This window comes from Catharus ustulatus, chromosome 4 (assembly GCF_009819885.2).
Source record: "Catharus ustulatus isolate bCatUst1 chromosome 4, bCatUst1.pri.v2, whole genome shotgun sequence".
Lineage (NCBI taxonomy): Eukaryota > Metazoa > Chordata > Aves > Passeriformes > Turdidae > Catharus > Catharus ustulatus.
In genome coordinates this window covers 75259445-75278791 of record NC_046224.1, presented here as the reverse complement: position 1 = coordinate 75278791, position 19347 = coordinate 75259445, and the positions used below count along the sequence as shown (strand labels likewise).

The 19347-nt window shown below is 43.6% G+C and overlaps 1 protein-coding gene across 1 annotated transcript in view; it reads right to left on the bottom strand.

Moving 5' to 3' along the window:
• The window catches only part of CACNA1C (calcium voltage-gated channel subunit alpha1 C), a 384464-nt gene that overhangs the window by 55759 nt on the left and 309358 nt on the right, over positions 1 to 19347 (bottom strand). The window contains 8 exon segments of the mRNA XM_033057464.2: positions 9307 to 9417; positions 10592 to 10750; positions 11205 to 11406; positions 12440 to 12586; positions 12697 to 12749; positions 13244 to 13351; positions 14432 to 14519; positions 16378 to 16484. Coding sequence (XP_032913355.1) covers positions 9307 to 9417; positions 10592 to 10750; positions 11205 to 11406; positions 12440 to 12586; positions 12697 to 12749; positions 13244 to 13351; positions 14432 to 14519; positions 16378 to 16484 — 975 coding nt within the window.

Below are 19347 nucleotides of genomic sequence, written 5' to 3'. Positions count from 1 at the left end.
TGCATGAGAGAAGGGAGATCACCTCTACTCCAAGTGACCATTTGCCACTGGAAATGTCACTTTTTAACATCATGAATGGTTCTTAACAGGTGCTGTATCACAATTTGTTATCTGGTAACATTCTTATGTGAAGATTCAAATCTCTGAGAGCTTTTGGCCCTTTAAAACCAGCTCACATGAAGTGATAGAGGGTTGGGATTTTTTTGTCTGAGAGGGAGAGCAAGCTGCTTTTCCCTGGCACTGTTCCCTTTCCAGGCTGCTGATGCTGCTGTGAGTGAGGCCCTGGTTCATCATCCCACTGGGCTTTTCACACCGTGCAGATAATTCTCTGTATTAAATAATTAAGTGCAATATCTAATACAGTGCTTCCCACACTGTTGCATTGTGCAGTCATAAAATTATTTTTGATCATTTAAGTGCCAGACTGAAAATACATCTGTCATAATGTTGCAGCAGTATGCAAATTCTCTGGGTGTATTTGCTGTGAAGGAAAAGGTCCTCTATCACTGAAGCTCATACACAGCTCCTTCAGCTCCTTTGCTGCCTGCTGAATTTTCCATTGATCCCTCAGAAAGCTGGAGGATTGCACAGCTCTGGCTGATTCTTGTTAGGGATTTCACACATTCTCTACAGTAATTAGAGGATCTATTTGCAGGAAATTGCTGGCCTTGTCCTCCAGGAAAGAGAACACTTAAACAACAGATGTAACACAGGGAGCAGCACATCAAACAGCCTTTGTGTCCCTCATCAACTGCTTCCACCACAACGTGAAAGCACAGGTGCTTTTCATGAAGAGGGAAGTTTGTTCTGGATACTCATCCCATTGTTGGCCTCTTTGTTAGGGGCAGCCACAAAGAAACCAGATAAGGTGCACTCTGGTCAAGTCTTTGTGCCAATACATTCATTTCCTGCAATGAAATGGGGAAGAGACACTTTGTGCAGGATGTCAACCAGCGCTGACAAGGAAGGCTTTGATGCTTCCTGACCCAAATTCAATAGAGTTATGAGCTAGGATTTAGGGTGAAAGTTTCATTTCTCATCACCCATCTCGTTTCTGCTGTTACATTCACCTACCAAGTGTTTTTCACACTGCCTGACTTGTTTAGGTTCAGTCACGCCTATGCCATCTCAGAATATAAGCATATGCACAATAGAACAACTTTAGTCTGGCACTACTTTCTTCTCCTTTAAAGTGTTTGGAAGGGCCAGATTTCCTCTCCCACACACACCCAGGAACTGGTGAGGAGCTCAGTGAAATCTAGAAGCCATCAAAGAGGATTCCCTGTGCTTCCACATGATGGAGAAGCAGATATCTACTAGCTAACTCCTCATTTGTTGAGACTGTTGCTAAATCAACCTCATCCCTGAGCATTCTATTGCAAATTTTCTTTCTCTGTATTAGCTGGAAGACTTCAAGGCTCTACTTGATGGGGCAGCAGTATAAAGGACCAGGAGGTAGTTCCTCTTCATTTAAATTTCACTGCCTTGTAATATGTTGGCAGCACTCTCCCCTGAGTATTTTTGATTAAGTACCTGGAATAACAAATCCAGGCCTTGACTCTTGGCTAGTGGGGTCTTCTATGGTCTGTGAGAAAGCCTCAGTACTGAACTGCTGAGAGGATGCTGTGGCATTCTGCAAGAGGCTCACTTTGTTTCTTAGCCTCTCTTTTCCTTCCTTTTCCTGGACATATGGGCAGATAGAAATCCTGTCAGGCACACAGCTTCCAGAAGCAAGTCTACCAGCTGGCTGTGCCAAGCCACTGATGCGCATAAAGGACTGGGATGACCTGGTCATCCATGTCCAGAATAATTATTCCAAGTATTTTTTCCCACCAAAGTCACCTAAACACGCTGCTCTGACATACAGTACTTTTAGTATTTACTTTTTCAGAAGGGGTTAGAAAAGAGGCTCCTTCTTCTTTCCAGACCTATGGACATCAAAGACAACATGGTCAAGTCTCTGCTTGATGTCTAAACTGTGCAGAATGCATGGGAATCCTGGCACATCACAGCAAAGAGAAATCAGAGGAGTGATTAATGAAGGGTTAAGATTTTTTTTCCCCTTTTCCAGATTATTTCCCAAACCCTTGAGGCTGATACAGCAATTCTTTGAGAGCCTCAGGCTGACTGCACACAGCATACAGTATCTGGTATCTTTATCTGGGCATAACAAAGATGATCTGGGCATGACAAAATCAGGGATTTCTGGTGGTATGGCAGCTGCTGGGCTCACTGAAGCAGCTGAGATTAATTCCAGCTGAGCTACTGGTGGTATAGAAGAACCAGAGGAATGTACAAGACATTCAGACTTCACCCACAACAAAATCTGGGGTGAAAAAGGAAAGCCTTTCTGAGGTAACCTGATGATGCATTTTGAAACAGGGCTGAGTTTAATCCACAGAAGTAGGGAAACGTACTGTACCCAACTTCTACTGCAAATTATTCTGATGAGACAGTACACAGGGAGACTCTGCGGCTGGGATTCTGATGTGTATGAACATGGAGACCTGGGATGCCTGCCAGGGAACTTCAATGAAATGTAGAAGCACAAAAAGATGCTAATTAGCTTAAAAGGTATGGGTTTTAACTCAGTTTTTAATTTTCTAAAAATCCCTTCCCATGTTTCCTTTTTCTTTCAGTCCTGTTTCTGTTTTTCTTTTCCCTGCATCACTTTCTGTCCAATCACTCCTTCCTCCATTTTATTGATACTTTACTATTTTAAGGTCTTCAATTAATTTTTTTTCTTTCTGCCTTTAAGGATATTTTATCTTTTCCCATCCCTCATTAACTGCATGGCTTTTCTCCCTCCATGGATTTGGGTTTTCTGTCTTTTTCTCTCAGACCTAGTCCTTCCTGTTGTTTCAGTTCTTTCCTTTTCTTCAGCTGACAAACCGTGTTACCTGATCACTCCTCATTCTCTCCATGATCACTACTTCTTACCCAACGTCAATCAGAGCTCACTCTTCTTTTTTGTTAAATGATGTATGTTATTCCCCACCCACAGGTTTCAACATATAGTCAGCTTTCTTTTGCCTTTTAAAGCATTTCTTTCACCCAAAGCCAGGCTGGTGGTTGGAGACTGCCCTTCCTGCTGCAGTGGGTACATGACTCAGTCATCAAATACTCCACGTGCAGAGGGTGCCTCCCAAAACAGAGAAGATCATACTGAGGCTGAGGAAACAATTAGGTGGCTACCAAGGCTAGGGACCTGCCAAAACCAGCAAAAGAAATCTGCAGAGTAAGAGCACCACGGGCTCACATTTACACAACTTAAACCACAAGTTTATGCCACCACAGTGCATCCCAGAGCATGTGATTTTTAACTAAATATGGCTTCTGTTGGATGGAGCTGATGTGTTACTCAGCTCTGAGCAAGACTCGGTGGTAACCAGTTTCCCTGATTTTTTTTTTATCAGTGCACAATGTCTTTACTTCCCTTTCTCTGTATAAGCTGGGGAAACAAAGCACTGTGATGAATGGGCAGCTATACATGTATTTCTACAGGTACTACAATGAAGAAGTACAAAAAGCATTAGATTTCCAAAATTAACCATCATTGTTTCTGTGGTGCAAGGGAATAGAATGGATATAAATTTCAGCTGTTTGTGAAAATGGTGAAGCCTCTATCCTGGCCAAGGAATAACATTATGGTTTTGGTGAGAAAGAAGAATGCAAGTTGTATGAAGCAGCCAGTGTGACTTCAGGAGATACTGCTCCAAGATCTGTTTATAGACATAAATGCATGAGAAATGTACTGGTAAAAAGGGAACAAAAACAGATGAGTCATTTTGCAGGTTTTAGAAGAGATATCTGTACATCAAATGCATGATAAACGCTGACTGAGAGGAGCTTAAAGAGGAATGAAGTAGTGCAAATGCATAAGGGGAGAAAGAAACACTGAGGACACGTAGATCCATCTGATCCATAAGATCAGGACACATCTGATCCATCAGATCAGATCCACAGAGGCCAAGAAATAACCATGGGTGCCACTTTCGTGACTTCCAAAGCACAAAGGGTCACAGCTCTTCCTGGCATCACATGGGACTGTGTGCCTTGTGCTGACTGCAAAGCTGGTTTGAAACAACCCGCTGGAGTCTGAGCTCTGCTGCACAGAAATGACATGTAAGGATGGCAAGGATTCAGAGACAAGTGGCAGTGATAAATGGGGGACTGAAGGAACTGTCTGAGGCGGGACAGATGGCGTTGTTGCAGGCTGCTTTACAAGTAACATCCATAAACACCCAGGGAAGAAAGGTGCTGACAGTGTCTGGTAAATGGAACAGACTTGTGATCTGCAGTCTCTCTGATAGTTGTAATTCCACAGAGGAAATCGCCAAGATTCCCTTTCCACACGCAGGCAAGGCTTTGACAAAATACATGATCATGTGCTTTGCTTCATGTGTAGCAGTAGTTCCATGGTTATGTCTTCCCTAGTTTGAGATGACAGGCACAGCAGGAAAAAATTCACAGCTCTTGGGTTAGTGGTCCTGCCCCAGCTAATAAGGGGACCGATGAAGTGTTTGCTGAAAGAAAAAGTAGATGTGGCTCATCAGGAAAACAGCCCATTCCAGGGAGCTGGGAAGATCTGAAATTCCTGGAGGAATATCCATCCTCACATTAGCATGTACGTTGACAGATGGTGAAGCTTCATATGTATAGGAATTTTAAGTCACTGTCTTTAACTTGAAAAGATAAACCCCAGGCAGGTTTTGTAGAGCAACTGGCCCTTCATGGACTGGTTCTTGTGGGAATTTCTTCTTTAAGAGGCTGGAACAGTGGTAGCTGTGAGCACCACAGACAGCACAGCACCTCATTCCCGTCAGTAGTTTTCTCTGGAAAAAGCCTGAAGCAGCAGCAGCTTTCTCCATGCAGGAATTGGAAAATAGCTCAGCAGACTGGCTGGAGAATTTATAAAATTAGAAAAACAAAGCAGCAAAAGGCCGTGGCTCACCAGCATTACTTTCAGACTGTCTGTCTCTTTGAAGTAACTAGTCCTGAATCAGTTTATGAGCACCAGCCAAGACAAGCAATGAGGTCCATTTGGGAGTTTTGCTTCAGAGCAGCATATTAATACTCTGTAAGGAGATGCAGAGCATGTAGTGGATGTTTTCTTTATCAGCAGCCCTAATCATCCCAAATCTCTCTAGCTCACTGTTAGCACACCCTCCTGACATGGATGGAGACACGGGAGAGCTGTCTGACACAGTGCTTAGATTAATCCTGGAAAAAAATGGGGTGACTGCAGCAGCACAAGTGTCACTCAGACCCCCAGGGCTCTCAGCAGCCTTGCCCCAGCCTGGCATGCACTGACTGTGCCACAGCAGCAGCTGGAGCCTTCGCTTGGACACCCAGGAGACCAAGCAAGCCAAAACACTGCTCACAGAGGATGGCCAGCTAAAAGGACAAACTTCAAAGGGACTTGCTGACCAGAGCAACCAATCTCAGCAGTAACAGCATGTTGAGTTAGGAAAGCCCTTGTCTTCCCTTCACATATTTTCTATAAGTGTTAGGAGACGAGCCCTGACTCAGACTTGGCTCCTTATTCCTACAGCTGGCCTTTCACTAAGTAAAGCCTTGCTCCAAACTCAGGAACCAGGGGCGGGGGGCTGGTTTATCCGTGCTCGTTCTTTGTCAACAGGCACATGTGTGAGCCTGCTTCTTATCTGTGCAACTGATTGTGTTTGCTTTTTTCACCTCTGGTATCAAGAGCAGCAAGTCAGGAGGACATCTCACAGAAGGAGAATGAAGAAATAAAAAAGGGATAGAGTAAAAAAATCTATTCAGTCAGACTGCCACCTTTTCTGTTGTTATGCAGGTAATGCACAGGTAGCACTGGTGTGCGTTTTGTTTAGTGGACCTTGGCAAATGGCAGGTTAACAGTTGGACTGGATGATCTTGAATGATCTGGATGATTTTCCAACCCATTTCCAGTTGAATCTGTGTGCCTTAATAGTGGACTCCACACTGTGGGCAGCAGCAGGAACTCTGCATCTCAGGCTTCCCCCAAAGCTGTTCCACATGGGCACATCCCTGTGGTGACTTCTGCAGCCCAATAGCGGCCCCCAACACCTCAGGGACCTGTCCTAGCTCCCTTTCCAGCTCTCCCTGGTGAAGGTTTGAATAAACAGCAGCCTGTTCCACCTTGTGCAGATGGAGAAAGCATCATCCCTCTGTTGCTGCTGCTGCAGACCCTGCATTGCAAGGTGCCTTTAGGAAGTGGCTGTGCAAGGGAGAGCTCTGTGGTGGCTGCTTCAGAGTCACAGCTCAGCTCCTGCTTGTCTTGAAGATCCAGTTGCAGCATCCACGACTGGGTTAAGCACCCAAAAATATGAGAAAACAGACTGAATGTTGCCAGCTTCAATTCTGGGCTCAGTTCTGTTCTGCCACATTATCCTGGGGCTTGTCATTAGAACACAACACCTTCAGCTAACCAAGTTTCCTCCTTTCGTGTTGTCAGTCATAAAGCTTACAGCTCTTTTATATTAGGGTATTCTTCAGACAGAAAAGAGTGATGTTTGGGCACAAATTCAAAATGAGACAAAGCAGCTTAAACAAAGGCTGTTTTGTGTTTTATTACTCAGGAAATGGCAGACAAATCTGTCTGCAGCAGAGATGAGCATTTCATCTTGCCATTTCCCATTTGTGAAACACTAATAACTCTCAGCATCTCATTTCTTTGTTGGGGAGACTTGGTTGGACAGGTAATGATCTTCTCCCAGATGACAAAGAAATGCTTTTGAGCTTTCCCAGCTGGGGAACAACTTGCATCTGCAGATGCAGTTTGGCCACAAGGTCTAGCCAAGCAGAAGGTTGAGGTAACTACTTTCTCCATGCTGGAAACTCCCACTTCAGAGCATATTCTTGGCAAGTTCATCTTCAGAAGCGGTGTGCAGCCTGAAGAGAAGCAGGTGGTGCTCCCCAGTGCTGGTCCACATCAGCCCCAGAGATTGTCTGGCAGAAAGGGTTGCCTTCTTTGGAGAGCAGGGAGTGAAGGCTGCAGCCAAATCCTCACACATAAAACAATGCCAAGTTACACAAGGAATCTGGTGCTTCCAAACCCGAGTCACTTGACATAATCCAGTGTGAATATGTTGCAGGAGAAAAGGCTTTTTGCTGTGTTAGCTGTTTTCACAAGGTAAGTCCTGCTTTTCTCCCCTGTAATCCTTTGCTTCAATTTTTAAAATGTTGAGGTTTTCTTCACTAAGGTGTTTAATTAAAATAGAGGTATGAGTTAGCATGTAGGCCAGACCAGGATTTAAAACATTTATTGTTAGCGCTGGCTGTTCTTTCATCTGAGGTTTTTGTCTGAGTCCTAGCTCAAAATACTCTGCTAAAACTCTACTATTCTCATTATAAGAAATTTCATTTTTTTACTGTACATTTACTATAGTGTAGTAGCTGGAGATTTAGTTTGGAAGGTACAGAATAGTGAAAAATTGGTTTGAGAAGGGCCCAGTGGTCTATTCCATTTTTCTGTCTCAAGACAGATCATAGATTGCTAAACTGTCCTGACTTGAAGAGTCCCCCAATTTATTTTAATCCTCAAACGACAGAGATTCCACAATTACTTTAGGAAAACTGTTTCAATGTTTAGCCATCCAGAGATACGTGCTTACCCTCAGTTGACTTTTTAAACACTTTTTGTGCAGTAAAACTTGAAAAGGAGATGGAACAGAGGAAAGTAAACCACATGAAGTAGAAAGGACTTCCAATATTATCAATGCCATTTCCTCACTGTTAGAAGCAACCATGTCAGATGAAGCCCTCTTTGTATATGTACAAAAATCAGCATTTGGTTGAATTTCTCCCCTAAATGTTCTGAACCAAATTCTGCTGAGATTCTAATCTCAAGTTAAAGAAAGTTAAGAATTTCCTGTAAAGCAGAACTGCAAAATCAGAAGAACATTGTAAAGCCTGTGAGATGCATGTCTGGGTACATGGTGTGCAGATAAAACTTGTATGAAGTGACAAAAAATTTGCTTGCTAACAGACATGGTGAAGTCTCAAAAATGAAAGGTAGATTTCTCCTGAAAATTAAAATCCCTGCTGAAACAGATATGTTTGAGCTCTCACAAAAAAAACCTCCAAAGCCCAGTCTTCAGCAGGACTGCCAAGATGCTCGTAACTTCCAAGAGAACTACATCTGAGATAGTGATGTTTGGCTTGGGTGAAAAATAAAATTGTGACTATTACAAGAAGAATTTCTAGAAAGTGTGGGAGAAAGAGAGAAGTTGGATGGGAGTAAAGTAAACATGGAGTTGAAAAGAAAAAAATAAGGCCAAATTCAGTAGAAAGGGAGAGCAAAGTTTCTGAACTGAGGATGAGGGAGGTGTTAGATTACACCTGAGAGGAGCTAAATTCAGTGATCCCCTAACTTGAACATGAAGGACAAGCACAACTGCCAGACACAAAATTTCCCATTTTTATCAATGTCATAACTGATGCTTCGGAAAGCATCTTGGCCATCTCCACAGTGTTTCAAAGCATCCTTCAAGACACCAGCCCGTGTGTCAAGGTACTACTGCAGATATGAAATGACATGAGGGACCTATAATTATGTATCTGGATTCAACTTTTTATGACACATAACTGAGTTTAAACCCCTCAGAACAAAGTCCTGGGTAATTGTATGAGGTCAGGATCTTTGTCCTTGTCCTGCAGCAGCTGTGAGAACTTAAATAGAAGAGCTTGGAGGTTATAATCATGCCCCATAGTGCAGCTACACTGGCATAATATCATGGCCCAATGCACAGGACAATACTTTCAGAGAGGACCTGCTGGGGTACTGAATATTATCAATGAAGTCTTAAATTCAAAACCAGAGCAATCCAAACCATCACTGAAATGTAGCCCTCCCAGAAGAAACATTTTTTTCCAAAGCTCATAACTCAAAATGAGTCATGCTTGATTTACTTCACTTGGGTCAGGAGACTAATCATGAGATGCTGTTTATAAATTATATAAGGAAAGTCAGAGAGAGAGCATTAGAATAACTTTCAGTATGGAAGACATGCTGTAGCCTTAGCAGAGTGTCACTGTGATAACTTCATGAAAACCAGGAACCCTCTCTATTAGCAGTGTTGCCCTTTTAAACTTTTTTTTTTTTTCCTCTAAGTGTGTCTACTCTCCAGCAAAAAGAAGTTAACAAATGTGAGTGAGACTCCAATCCAGAGAGCAACTGCCCAGCTCAGTTCTTGGTGGGGTAATAGATCAGAAAGTTTCACCTCCTCCTTCTCCTCACAGCTGCCCCACACACATGCACACACACACAGAGGCCAGGAAATCTACTCCTAGAGCACCTACCTTGGGCTTGAAGGCAATTAATTTCAGGACCATCTCCACAGTGAAGAGGCCAGTGAAGAGCATGTTGAGGATATTCATGGCTTCCTTGAACATGCAGCTCTGACCATAGTGCTGAAAAAAAAACCAGCATCCCAGCAGGAGTGTGAGGATAGGACATGCCAGCAGCCAGGAATACACAGGACCCCTCCCTGTCTCCCTTCATGCCAGGCTTCTCTAAGGAAGATCCCAGCATGTTTAACTTTTTCAATTAAGAATTCCCATTTCCATTCCATGAGCAGTCCCATGCCTCTATCCATTTTTGCCACCTGGCCCTTGATCTCTCCCTTTTTAGAAGAATCTCTTTGAGGAGTGGCTACCAAAATCACAGTTATCATTCCAATTCAGGGCTCAATAAATGTGCACAATGTTGCAATACAATCTCCAATTGTGTTTTAATCTCAACCTTCCCTGACACTTGGATTACTTTTTTGTTTGATTGTTTGCACAGCGAGCAGGAGTTTCACTGAGCTGTCCATAATGATACCAAGCTACTCCCTAAGTAATTACACTAAATTCAAGATTCTGCAAAGTACATGAGCAGCTCAAATCATATCTTTCCAATATACACTATCTTGCATGTCAACTCTGAATTAAATTTGTAATCATGCTGCCCATTCACTTAACTTTATTAAGATCTTATGAAGTTACTCTCCATCTTCTATTGATTAATTCAAGCAGTGTCTTGTGCAAGTGCTGCCACCTCACTTTTCATGCCCCTATTTCCAGAGCCTGATACTTAACTGGTAGCACTGCCTTATTCTAAGGTCACCTTCCAGTTCATGTTACAAGACCCCATTTGCAGTTGCCTAACTTTAATAAACTTGAAATAGCCGGGATAGATTTTCATGTTCTGTATCGGCACAAGGTGATTTATTCAAAGCAGTTTAAATTCAAACAATTCAGCTGCAGGGCTGAGAAAAATACAGAGTTGAGGCATTTTCAACATTTTTCTTGAAGGCCTCTAGTGCTTCCAGGACTCTGTTTACAAATGTGAAATTTATTTGTTTTCAAGGAGTCAAACCAGAATTGTTGGAAGTGCCAGGTATTAGCAGGAAGAGGGTGAGAGTTAGGTTACTCATTTCAACTACACAGAAGTGAACGTGGTACAAAGGTTTTTTCAAAGTGCTTGTCCCTCTCCCTTGACACCTTGTGAAGGTGAAAGTAGGTCTCAACCTCATCTCTTTTTGTGTTTCCCCCAACAAAGTGTTCTACTTTGTCCCTGGAGGTTTTCTGCTTGCCTGCTTACCTGCATGGCCAGGCAGATGGTGTTCAGCAGGATCAGAACGAACATCAGGTATTCAAAGTAGGTGGAGTTGACCACATACCACACTTTGTACTGGTACTGGTTTTTAGGGATGTATCTCCGCAGGGGCCGGGCTTTCAGCGCGTACTCGACACACTGGCGCTGTGGGAGAGGCAGGCTGCGTTTACAACCCAAACCCAAAATATTGGGGTGGTCAGCTACCTTCAAATGTCATGACAATGCAACGTGGTTCAAGTTTCTTACTGAAATGGAAAAGCTTTGCAGAAGAATTTCTATTAGGTCCTAATGTGAACGTGCACATTCTGCCTGTTGAAGAGTTCTGCATGAAATTACTTTGGCCAAACACTGCTGCTGTGCTCCTCTAATCTCAGCGAAACAAATGGTACAGCAAACATTTTCAAGTAATTGTTGTCCCTTGAGCGAATCTTACAGCAAGATTTTTTCTACCTGACTCCTAAAAGATGTCAGCAAAGCCAGATTACAGTTTTATCTTGGTGGTAAGCTTAACATTCTCCTCTCTGCATGCATTTATCTATTAAAACCTTATTCTCAGTGCATTTTCTACCTTTACTGACAGCAAGTTGTTGTAAATTACCTGGTTTTTGTCCAGCTCACAGTTCTTGTACTCTTGTTCTCCTTGTTCCTGAAATGTGACGATGACGAAACCAACGAAGATGTTCATCATGAAGAAAGCAATGATGATGATGTAGATAATAAAGAAGATGGAGATCTCAACCCTGTGATTATAGATGGGTCCCACATCCTCCATGTGGGAATCAATGGACCTATACAGCAACCTGAAAGCAAACAGGAGCCAAATGCAGAGAACATCTGCAACTGCCTTGAGGCCTTATAGGTGATGTTATAAAGTTTAACTTCGTGATTTTCTTCTACTTATATCAAAATTAATGCACTCAGAGATGTGCAGATTTGCTCAGATCTGAGTGCAAATGCTTGCAGAAGAGAAGAACTGGCTCTTACTAATTCTACACATTTGAACCTGTTCAGGGGTGAAATGTCTTCATAGCTGAACAAAATCATGCACTTCAGTTAACAAAGGACAGGAGAGTCCCAACAGAGTTGTTGCCAACTCCATTTTGTGAGAAAAGAAGATCCCAGGAGTCAACAGCTGTTACGCCAGATGACATCATTTAAATGTAAAATTTAATTCAGGCCAAAATTTCTTTTATATATTCTGGAAAGAACAGTATTTCTTCATAAGCTCAATTTTTTAGGATTAAATTCAGTTTTCACATTTAATTTCAAAACCCTTGTATTAAAAGCATGAATTCTGTATCACATGATGCCACTGCTATCAGTGTCACCTGGTGACACAGGTCAGGGTCAGCCCCTGATATTCTGCATGTCCACCTCATCCTGAGTGACTCGGGGGGGGGTCCCCAGCTCCTGTGGCACAGCAGCAGGGCCTGGAAAGACACCCCACATCTGCAGAGGCAGCACTGCTGTGCTTCACATTCCTGACTCCACGGGGAAACCTGAAACCTGGCAGTACTGGAGAGGACTGCGTATGCATTTTGCATTCATTTATACACATAATAATTGTAACAAACACGGGTATCACTGCTACTAGTGGAAATAATCTTTTAAGAACTAGAGACAGTGTTAGCACTGCTTACAAGTACAGTAGCAGAAATTCCTGCAGGCCCTGAGGAATTTACAAAGTACATAATACCACAGTGCTACTATTGCTATATTTAAAGTTCTAGACTTATTTAAATATTTAGAAAGGGAAAAACTGTGTTCTGCCTTTGAATTTTCTCTTTTGAAATTAATGAGGACGTTGCTAGTGTTGGTCCAAGAAACACTCACTCTGGCCAGCCCTCGAAGGTGGAGACAGTGAAGAGGGCCATCATGGCAGTCAGGACGTTGTCAAAGTCAAACTTGCTGTTCTCCCAGCTCCGGGGCTGTATCATGGGCTGGCTGACCTCCCCATCCTTGTAGGTGATGTAGTACCCTCTGTGGGGGGAGAGCAGACACAGGAGAACGTGGCAGACCTGCAGTGCCAGCACCAGGTGCTGTGGGTGGGCAGCCAGCGCAGGGGAGGGATTGGAAAAGCTCAGACCCACCTGCATTCTGCTTCAGTCTGCTTGGAGCTGTCAGTGCAGCTGTAGAGCTTGCCCTTGGGAAGGAAGAAAGAGGAGTGAAGCTTCTGCTGCTAGGTACTTTTATGTGTGTGTCCTGAACACTTGTCAGGAGGGTGGGGAAAGGCAAGGAGATAAGAGCAGACATAAAAAGAAGTGATGAACACCCCCCGTGGTTATCTGGTGTGCCCTTTTCCCTGCAAGATGGGAGGCAGAGAGCCTGCAAGGACCAATCCTCAACAGCTCCCTTCCCCTTCCTGGGAGCAGTCATGCCAATGGAAATCTGTTCAGGGGAGAACATTGCTGATCATTTCTTCTGATCACAGATGCTGGGCAAACACTCTGCAGGTGCCTGGCTCAGCTTTGAGCTCTGGTAGCAGAAGCCCACATAACACTGGCAGTGCCTCAGATGTCTTACCTTCCACACAAACAAGACCCCATTTTCCCTTCCTCAGGCTTTTCATGCTGTTTTTCTTCCCCTCCCTTAACACAGCTCAATGTAGTGGATGAATGAGGGCTCTGATGGTTTTACCTTGAAGAGTTGAACTCCAATGCAGGCAAACATGAACTGCAGCAAGGTGGTGACAATCACAATGTTCCCAATGGTTCGGATGGCGACAAACACACACTGCACCACGTGCTGCAAGTGGAAGAGAGGAACAAAAGTCACTTGTGGCATTGTTCTCAACTGTTCTGGCTAAGGGAGAAGCCCAAGAATAAAACCGCAAATAATAAGAAACAATTATTTCACCAATACCCATTACCCAAGTAATGTTTCAGGAAAGGGGACCAACTTGTTTCATTTCTTGCTGTACTTTTGAAAGCAGGCAGAAAAGGTCAGGAAAATACCAGAACTCAGCTCTCTGAAACTTCCCTTATAGTTAGACCCCCACCAGCAAGAGCACATAGGAAGGAGTTTATCTAGTACAGAAAGGTTGTGTTTAGGGTTGTGGGCCCATCTGTAACCCTGGAAAACCACATCATTTCACCTCTGTGCTGATGGGACCACCCAGTTGAAAACCAGCTTGTCAGAAAAGGACCTGGCAGTCCTGGTGGACACAGAGTTGAATATGAGCCTTCACTACAAAGATGGCAAGGGCTGTCCTGGGCTGCATTAGGCACACATTTTAACAAGCTGAAGGAAGTGATTCCTCCCCTTTACTCAGCACTGGTGAGACTTTGTCCTGTTGTACCTCATCCAATTCTGGCTCCTCAGTAGAAGAGAACTGTGGGCATGCTGGAGCAAGTCCAGCAAGGAGCCACAAAGATGATTTAAGGGATTGGAGCATCTCTGCCATGAGAAAAGGGTCTCTTCATCTGGGAGGAGGCTTAGGGGAGTCTGGTCAATGTACATTAATGGCCAAAGGGAGGATGCAGAGGAGGCAGAGCCAGGCTCTTTTCAGTGGTTCCCACGGACAAGAAAACGGGCACAAATTGAAACAGAATAGGTTTATCTGAACATTGAGAAACTCTTCTCCTGTGAGGGTGACTGAGCACTGGAACAGCTCATCCAGAGAGGTTGTGGAGGCTTTAGAGTACCTATCCTTGGAGGCACTCTAAAGCCTAGGCAACTTGCTCTCAGTGGCCCTGCTTGAGGGTCCCTTCCAACCTCAATCATACTGTGGTTCTTCTGAAACTTTACTTGAACCACTGCAAAAGCCCTTGTTGCCTGAAATAACCTGATTTTTTCATTTATAGAATGCCCTGGGACTTTTCTAACCTTTAGTCCTTTGGCTCTATTGATGGCCCTCAGTGGTCTAAGGACCCGCAGAACACGCAGGATCTTCACCACATTAATGGCACTGGACCTGGAAGAAAATATTGGAAGGTTTGAGAGGTACAGCGATTTGGAGAGTGTGCAGCAAGGACAGATCTTTGAAATACTGCACAGCCTGAGGCTGCATAAAGTATTTAGTCAACTCTTTGCCTTGGCACTTCAGGGGAAAGGAAACCAATTTCTGATGGTTTGGCATCTTGTTCTGGCTTTCATCATCTCTGCTGTATTAATGAAGGGGGAATGGAACATGGGCAAGGTGTATTTTTAGAGCAGGGCAAACAGATTCTGTAGATATCTATGATACAGAAATTGTGCCAAGATGTATTCATTACCAAGGCATTTTCAGATAAGGCTCAAAGAAGGCTCCACTGAAATATTCATAGGAGAGAGACAAGTCCAGGAAACTCCAGCATTAAAGGTAGACTATCCACCTGGAGTTTGATCCTACAGTGCATTTGGCCCCTGAACCCACAGATCATTTAAGTGTGTACATAATTATAAGGAGTGAAAACTCCCACTGAATTGATTAGGATGACTTATGTGCTCACTTTTAAATACTGAACACAACTATCCTCTGCAGCAGAGCTCTCTGTGCCTTCCAAAACTAAAACCCTGACTGAGAATCCTCCTTGTGCCCAATGACATCATGTTCTCCTACTGATTTTGGGAACAGCTTTAATGTTAACACCCCAAGGTCTGTAAGAAAGAAACAGCAGGTCAAAACAAGAACTGTGCCATTCTTAAGACTTGACTGAAAACCCAAATTTTCCTGCTTGAGTTGGTGTGCAACACATGCGAGCTGCTAACCTATAATGGTAACAACTGGGAGCTTGTTTCTTATCAGATGTGAAACTAATTAGGGACTTCCTACCCAACACACAGTCGAGTAAATCTATAAATTATTAAGAAAATTAACAGAAGAACCAAAGGAAAACAGCATGACAGAACAGCTACTACCACTCTGAAGATTCTCACAAAACTCTTCAAATGCTTGTTGGCCTTCCATTGACTAAGATTCACAACATCTTATGAAGCAGGAAAACATTATCAACCTCATTTTCCAAAGAGGTTATGAAAAGTCTAGGAGGGAACCATAAATCACTGAACTGTCCTGAACTGGTACAGGGAAACAATGCTAAGTGTCATGATCCCCAATACATCCATTTTTTTGTTCTCATTTGCTCTTTCTGAAAGATTGCCCCCTCTAGGTCACCAGTGCAGCATTTCCCAGTTACTACCTCCTCTCTTGAGGATGAATTCGAATGGCCTTGAATCATTTGAGGAAAATACCTCATGAACAGGCTCATGAGAAAAATGCTGCCCAGTGTGGTGGTTTGTAAAGGTTTTCTGAAATTTTTAGTGGCGTGGCCAGGGAGCCATTCTGAATGCAACCAGAATTCCATTCTCCCTGGGAGCTGATCACTGTAACATCAAGGCCATGAAAAAACTGTTTCTTGCAGAAAAATCTCCATAAACAACAACAAAATAAAGAAGTCTCCTCTCCCAAGTGAATTGGTAAAAGACTGTTTTAGAGATGGTAAACTAATTGAGTTGTTTTCTGTGTTTTCAGTGTGAAAAAATAAGGGCGTAAAAAAAAAAAGTAATCTAAAGTTCTATTCTAAGGTTTTTCCTTATAGTTTCTAGTAATAAAGTTTCTCTTTAAAATTAACTATTTAACCATTAACATTTTAAAAAATTAAACATTTTAAAAATTTAACGTTTGAACCATTTACAATTAAATCCGTCTTACCTTCCTCCTAATGCTGTCTCACAACAACAAAGAAATTTCACATCAGTAAACCCAAAGCACCACCCCCAGATGAGACAAGGAGCTGAGCCAGCCAGCCCTACACCCCCCAGAAGCAGGCAGCTGGAGCCAGCTCACTCACTGGATGCCGAAGGAGATGAGAGAAACGCTGACCACCAGCAGGTCCAGGATGTTGAAATAGTTCCTGCAGAAGGAGCCCTTGTGGAGGAAGGCCCCGTAGGCAGTCATCTGCAGGGAGGCACATGGAGACACAAACAGACCCTGCCATCAGCAGCTGCCCAGCAGCCAAGCCCACCTGGCTATGCTGAGGGGACAGCTGGGGAGGGGGCACTACTGCTACTGCTGGCAGACAATTTACCCCCAGACCCCCAAGGAGAATTTGAGCCCCCATGGAAAGAAAAGAGAGTGAAAAAGATAGCAAGGTAACTGTGAAAGGCCACACTAAAGAAAGCAAGGAAAATATGCACTTTAAGTGCACTGAGTACAGAACATTTAGAATTAGCAAAGCAGCAAAATGACTGTTTGCAAAAACTACTCTTTGCAATCATATGCCTTTCCCTTTTTCTTCCGTGACAGAGGATACTTGTATTATATAAAGGCCTCTTCAGCAAAATTGAATAAAAAATATAAAATAAAATGGGCTCTTCTGTAATGCTTTTCAGTACTTAGACCAGCTGCAGTGGACAGTTGATTGTTCTTCCCTTCATGAAGGAAAAACAGAATCCTTCAGGGGTTTGATGCTTTGGAGATGAGCTGAAACAACAGGAGGAATTATTGCTCTCTTCAGCCTGCTCCTTCTGTTCAGCTCAGTCCCACATCCCTTTTCCAATCCATCTTCATTCATTTTTGCTCTGGATGCAGTTGCATTTTCCCTTCAGTTTTCCTTACAAACCCAGGCGGTATTCCTTGAAACAGGGTGATTTCTTTGTGGAAGTAATCACAGGGCAGAGGGAGGGTAAATAGCTCCATATTTTACAAGGGAGCCTCTGCTCTGCCTGGGCATGAAGCTGTATTGGAAACCTGGTGGCTTTGAGAGGATGTCACAGAGCTGGACTGAGTGACAGTGTGAACAGAAAAGCTTAGACTGAGCTGTTACAGAATGAGACTAAATGGGCCTGGCACGGTTAAAGAGGGTGAGCTAGTGGGGTATTTGTTCCACCTACCTCAGACTTGGTGAGTGATCTAAGGCAGAAACCCCATCCCCACAACTGCTAGTGTTCCTTCATTAGGAATTCTCGTTCCTATACAGGAATACAGGCTTCTAATTTGGTCCTCTAAATCTCATCTAACTTAGGTGCCTAAAGCAACCTGAGGCAGACATCATGAGCTGTAGCCAGACTTCCAGCTGAGAATTATGAACTGGAAAGTCAAGCTGGAGGTTTCAGGATGGTGAACTGGCTGGTGGTTTCCAGCCTGTGACAACTTCATTCAGAGCAGGGTGGAAGGGCACATGGTGTACCAGATTATTTTCTTCACCACACATCCATGACATCAGGGAACTGACTGTCAATCAGACAGAAATTAGAGGGGGAGGAAGTATAAACTCCGGTCCTGGCTTAGAATTTATACTTGTAGACACATTCAGCTGGGGAAGGGAGGAGGGGTTCTTGCCATAACAAAGGTGGTAAAGATGCCCTTTACTGGTTAGATTTTGTATGGCAATCTTGAAAGAAAGACACCATTGAAATCAGGAGGGGAAGCTCTGCTGGGTTTAGGTTCAGTACAAACTGTGGTTCTCTCAAGGCTGTTGAGAGATTTTTTTCATCTCAGAAGAGACTCTCAGAGTGTACAATCTATATCTGCCTCCCATCTGGGGCGTTAAACAAGTTGCAGCTTTTTAGGATGCCAGTTTAAAATCCTTGGCAGTCACCTCGCCAGCACTCACCAGAATGCAGGTGTTGTTATCAGCAACGGGGTGGGGAGGGGGACAGATGGAGCCTGTTTCTCTACAGCCTTGAACATCCCATTCATTCTTTTGTTTTTACAACTCACATCAACTTGGTGGTTTTGCACAACAATGGGCTCGGTGCAAGGCAGTGGAGAAACATGCACTGAGAAACCAAGTTATTTGTGACTTAGACTTATGGTCCTTGCACTGTTCTCCCTCTTGAACCCAGAGAATATCCAGGGACATTGTCACAAATCACTGAAGTTAACAGGAGCACCTTGGAAAGGCCCAAGCCAATGGGCTGGATTAAGTTCTGCTACCACTGAAGGCATTATGAGTGTTACCGTTTCCTTCAGAGCAAGCAAAATCAGTAATTGTGAGTCCAAAGAGGTGCCTTGAACTATTGTTTCATTTTTAAACGTTGCTGTTGGGATATTTTCCTTGTCTTGACAGGCCTTTTGGATATGCCATGTCATCTGTGCACATTCAGATTTATTGTGTAAACACAGATGCAAACTGCACACAGGCATAATGTGTACATCTCCCTGGAGAACATAATGGCCTTGGTAATTTCAAGTCATATCAAAAAAGCACATTTCACTATAAAAAAATGCAGGGGCCACCCTGCTTGCCAGCCTTCCATATAGATACTGTTATTAGGGTCTTGAGCTGCAAAATTTGAGCAACTCTAAGGCACTGCCTGCCAGCACTTTGAACTAGCTTGCTGAGAAAAAAAAACCAGCTGCCAAGTGAACCTAGCATTTAGAAAGCCAGAACTTTGCTCAATTACTGTTATTTAAATTATTAGCCTACCAATTTGGGAAAATTAGAGTTAAGAACAAGGCAGCCTATTTTTATTTTCTTCCAAGCTAAACCATTCTCCTGCACGTTCCCTCTTGGTATGGAGAATGCTCTTGGGAAAACTGGAAGCTGGGTTTTGATGCAGCAATGTTCATTGGCAGCCACTGTCCTTGGTGTCTCAGTGATTTGTACTCCTGGTTCTCTCTCTGCACCTAAAAAGGGAGCTGTTGCACCGTGCTGCCTGCCTGCCCCTTGGCTGTGCACCCTGTGAGCTCACACAGGGCATCATCCACCCTTTGGGCTGGTTTCTGCAGAACAGACACCTTCTCTGGGGGTAGCCTGGCTAAGAGGGGTGAGCATTCAGAGCTTCTTGCAGAGCAGAAACATCCTATTTTGGAAAGA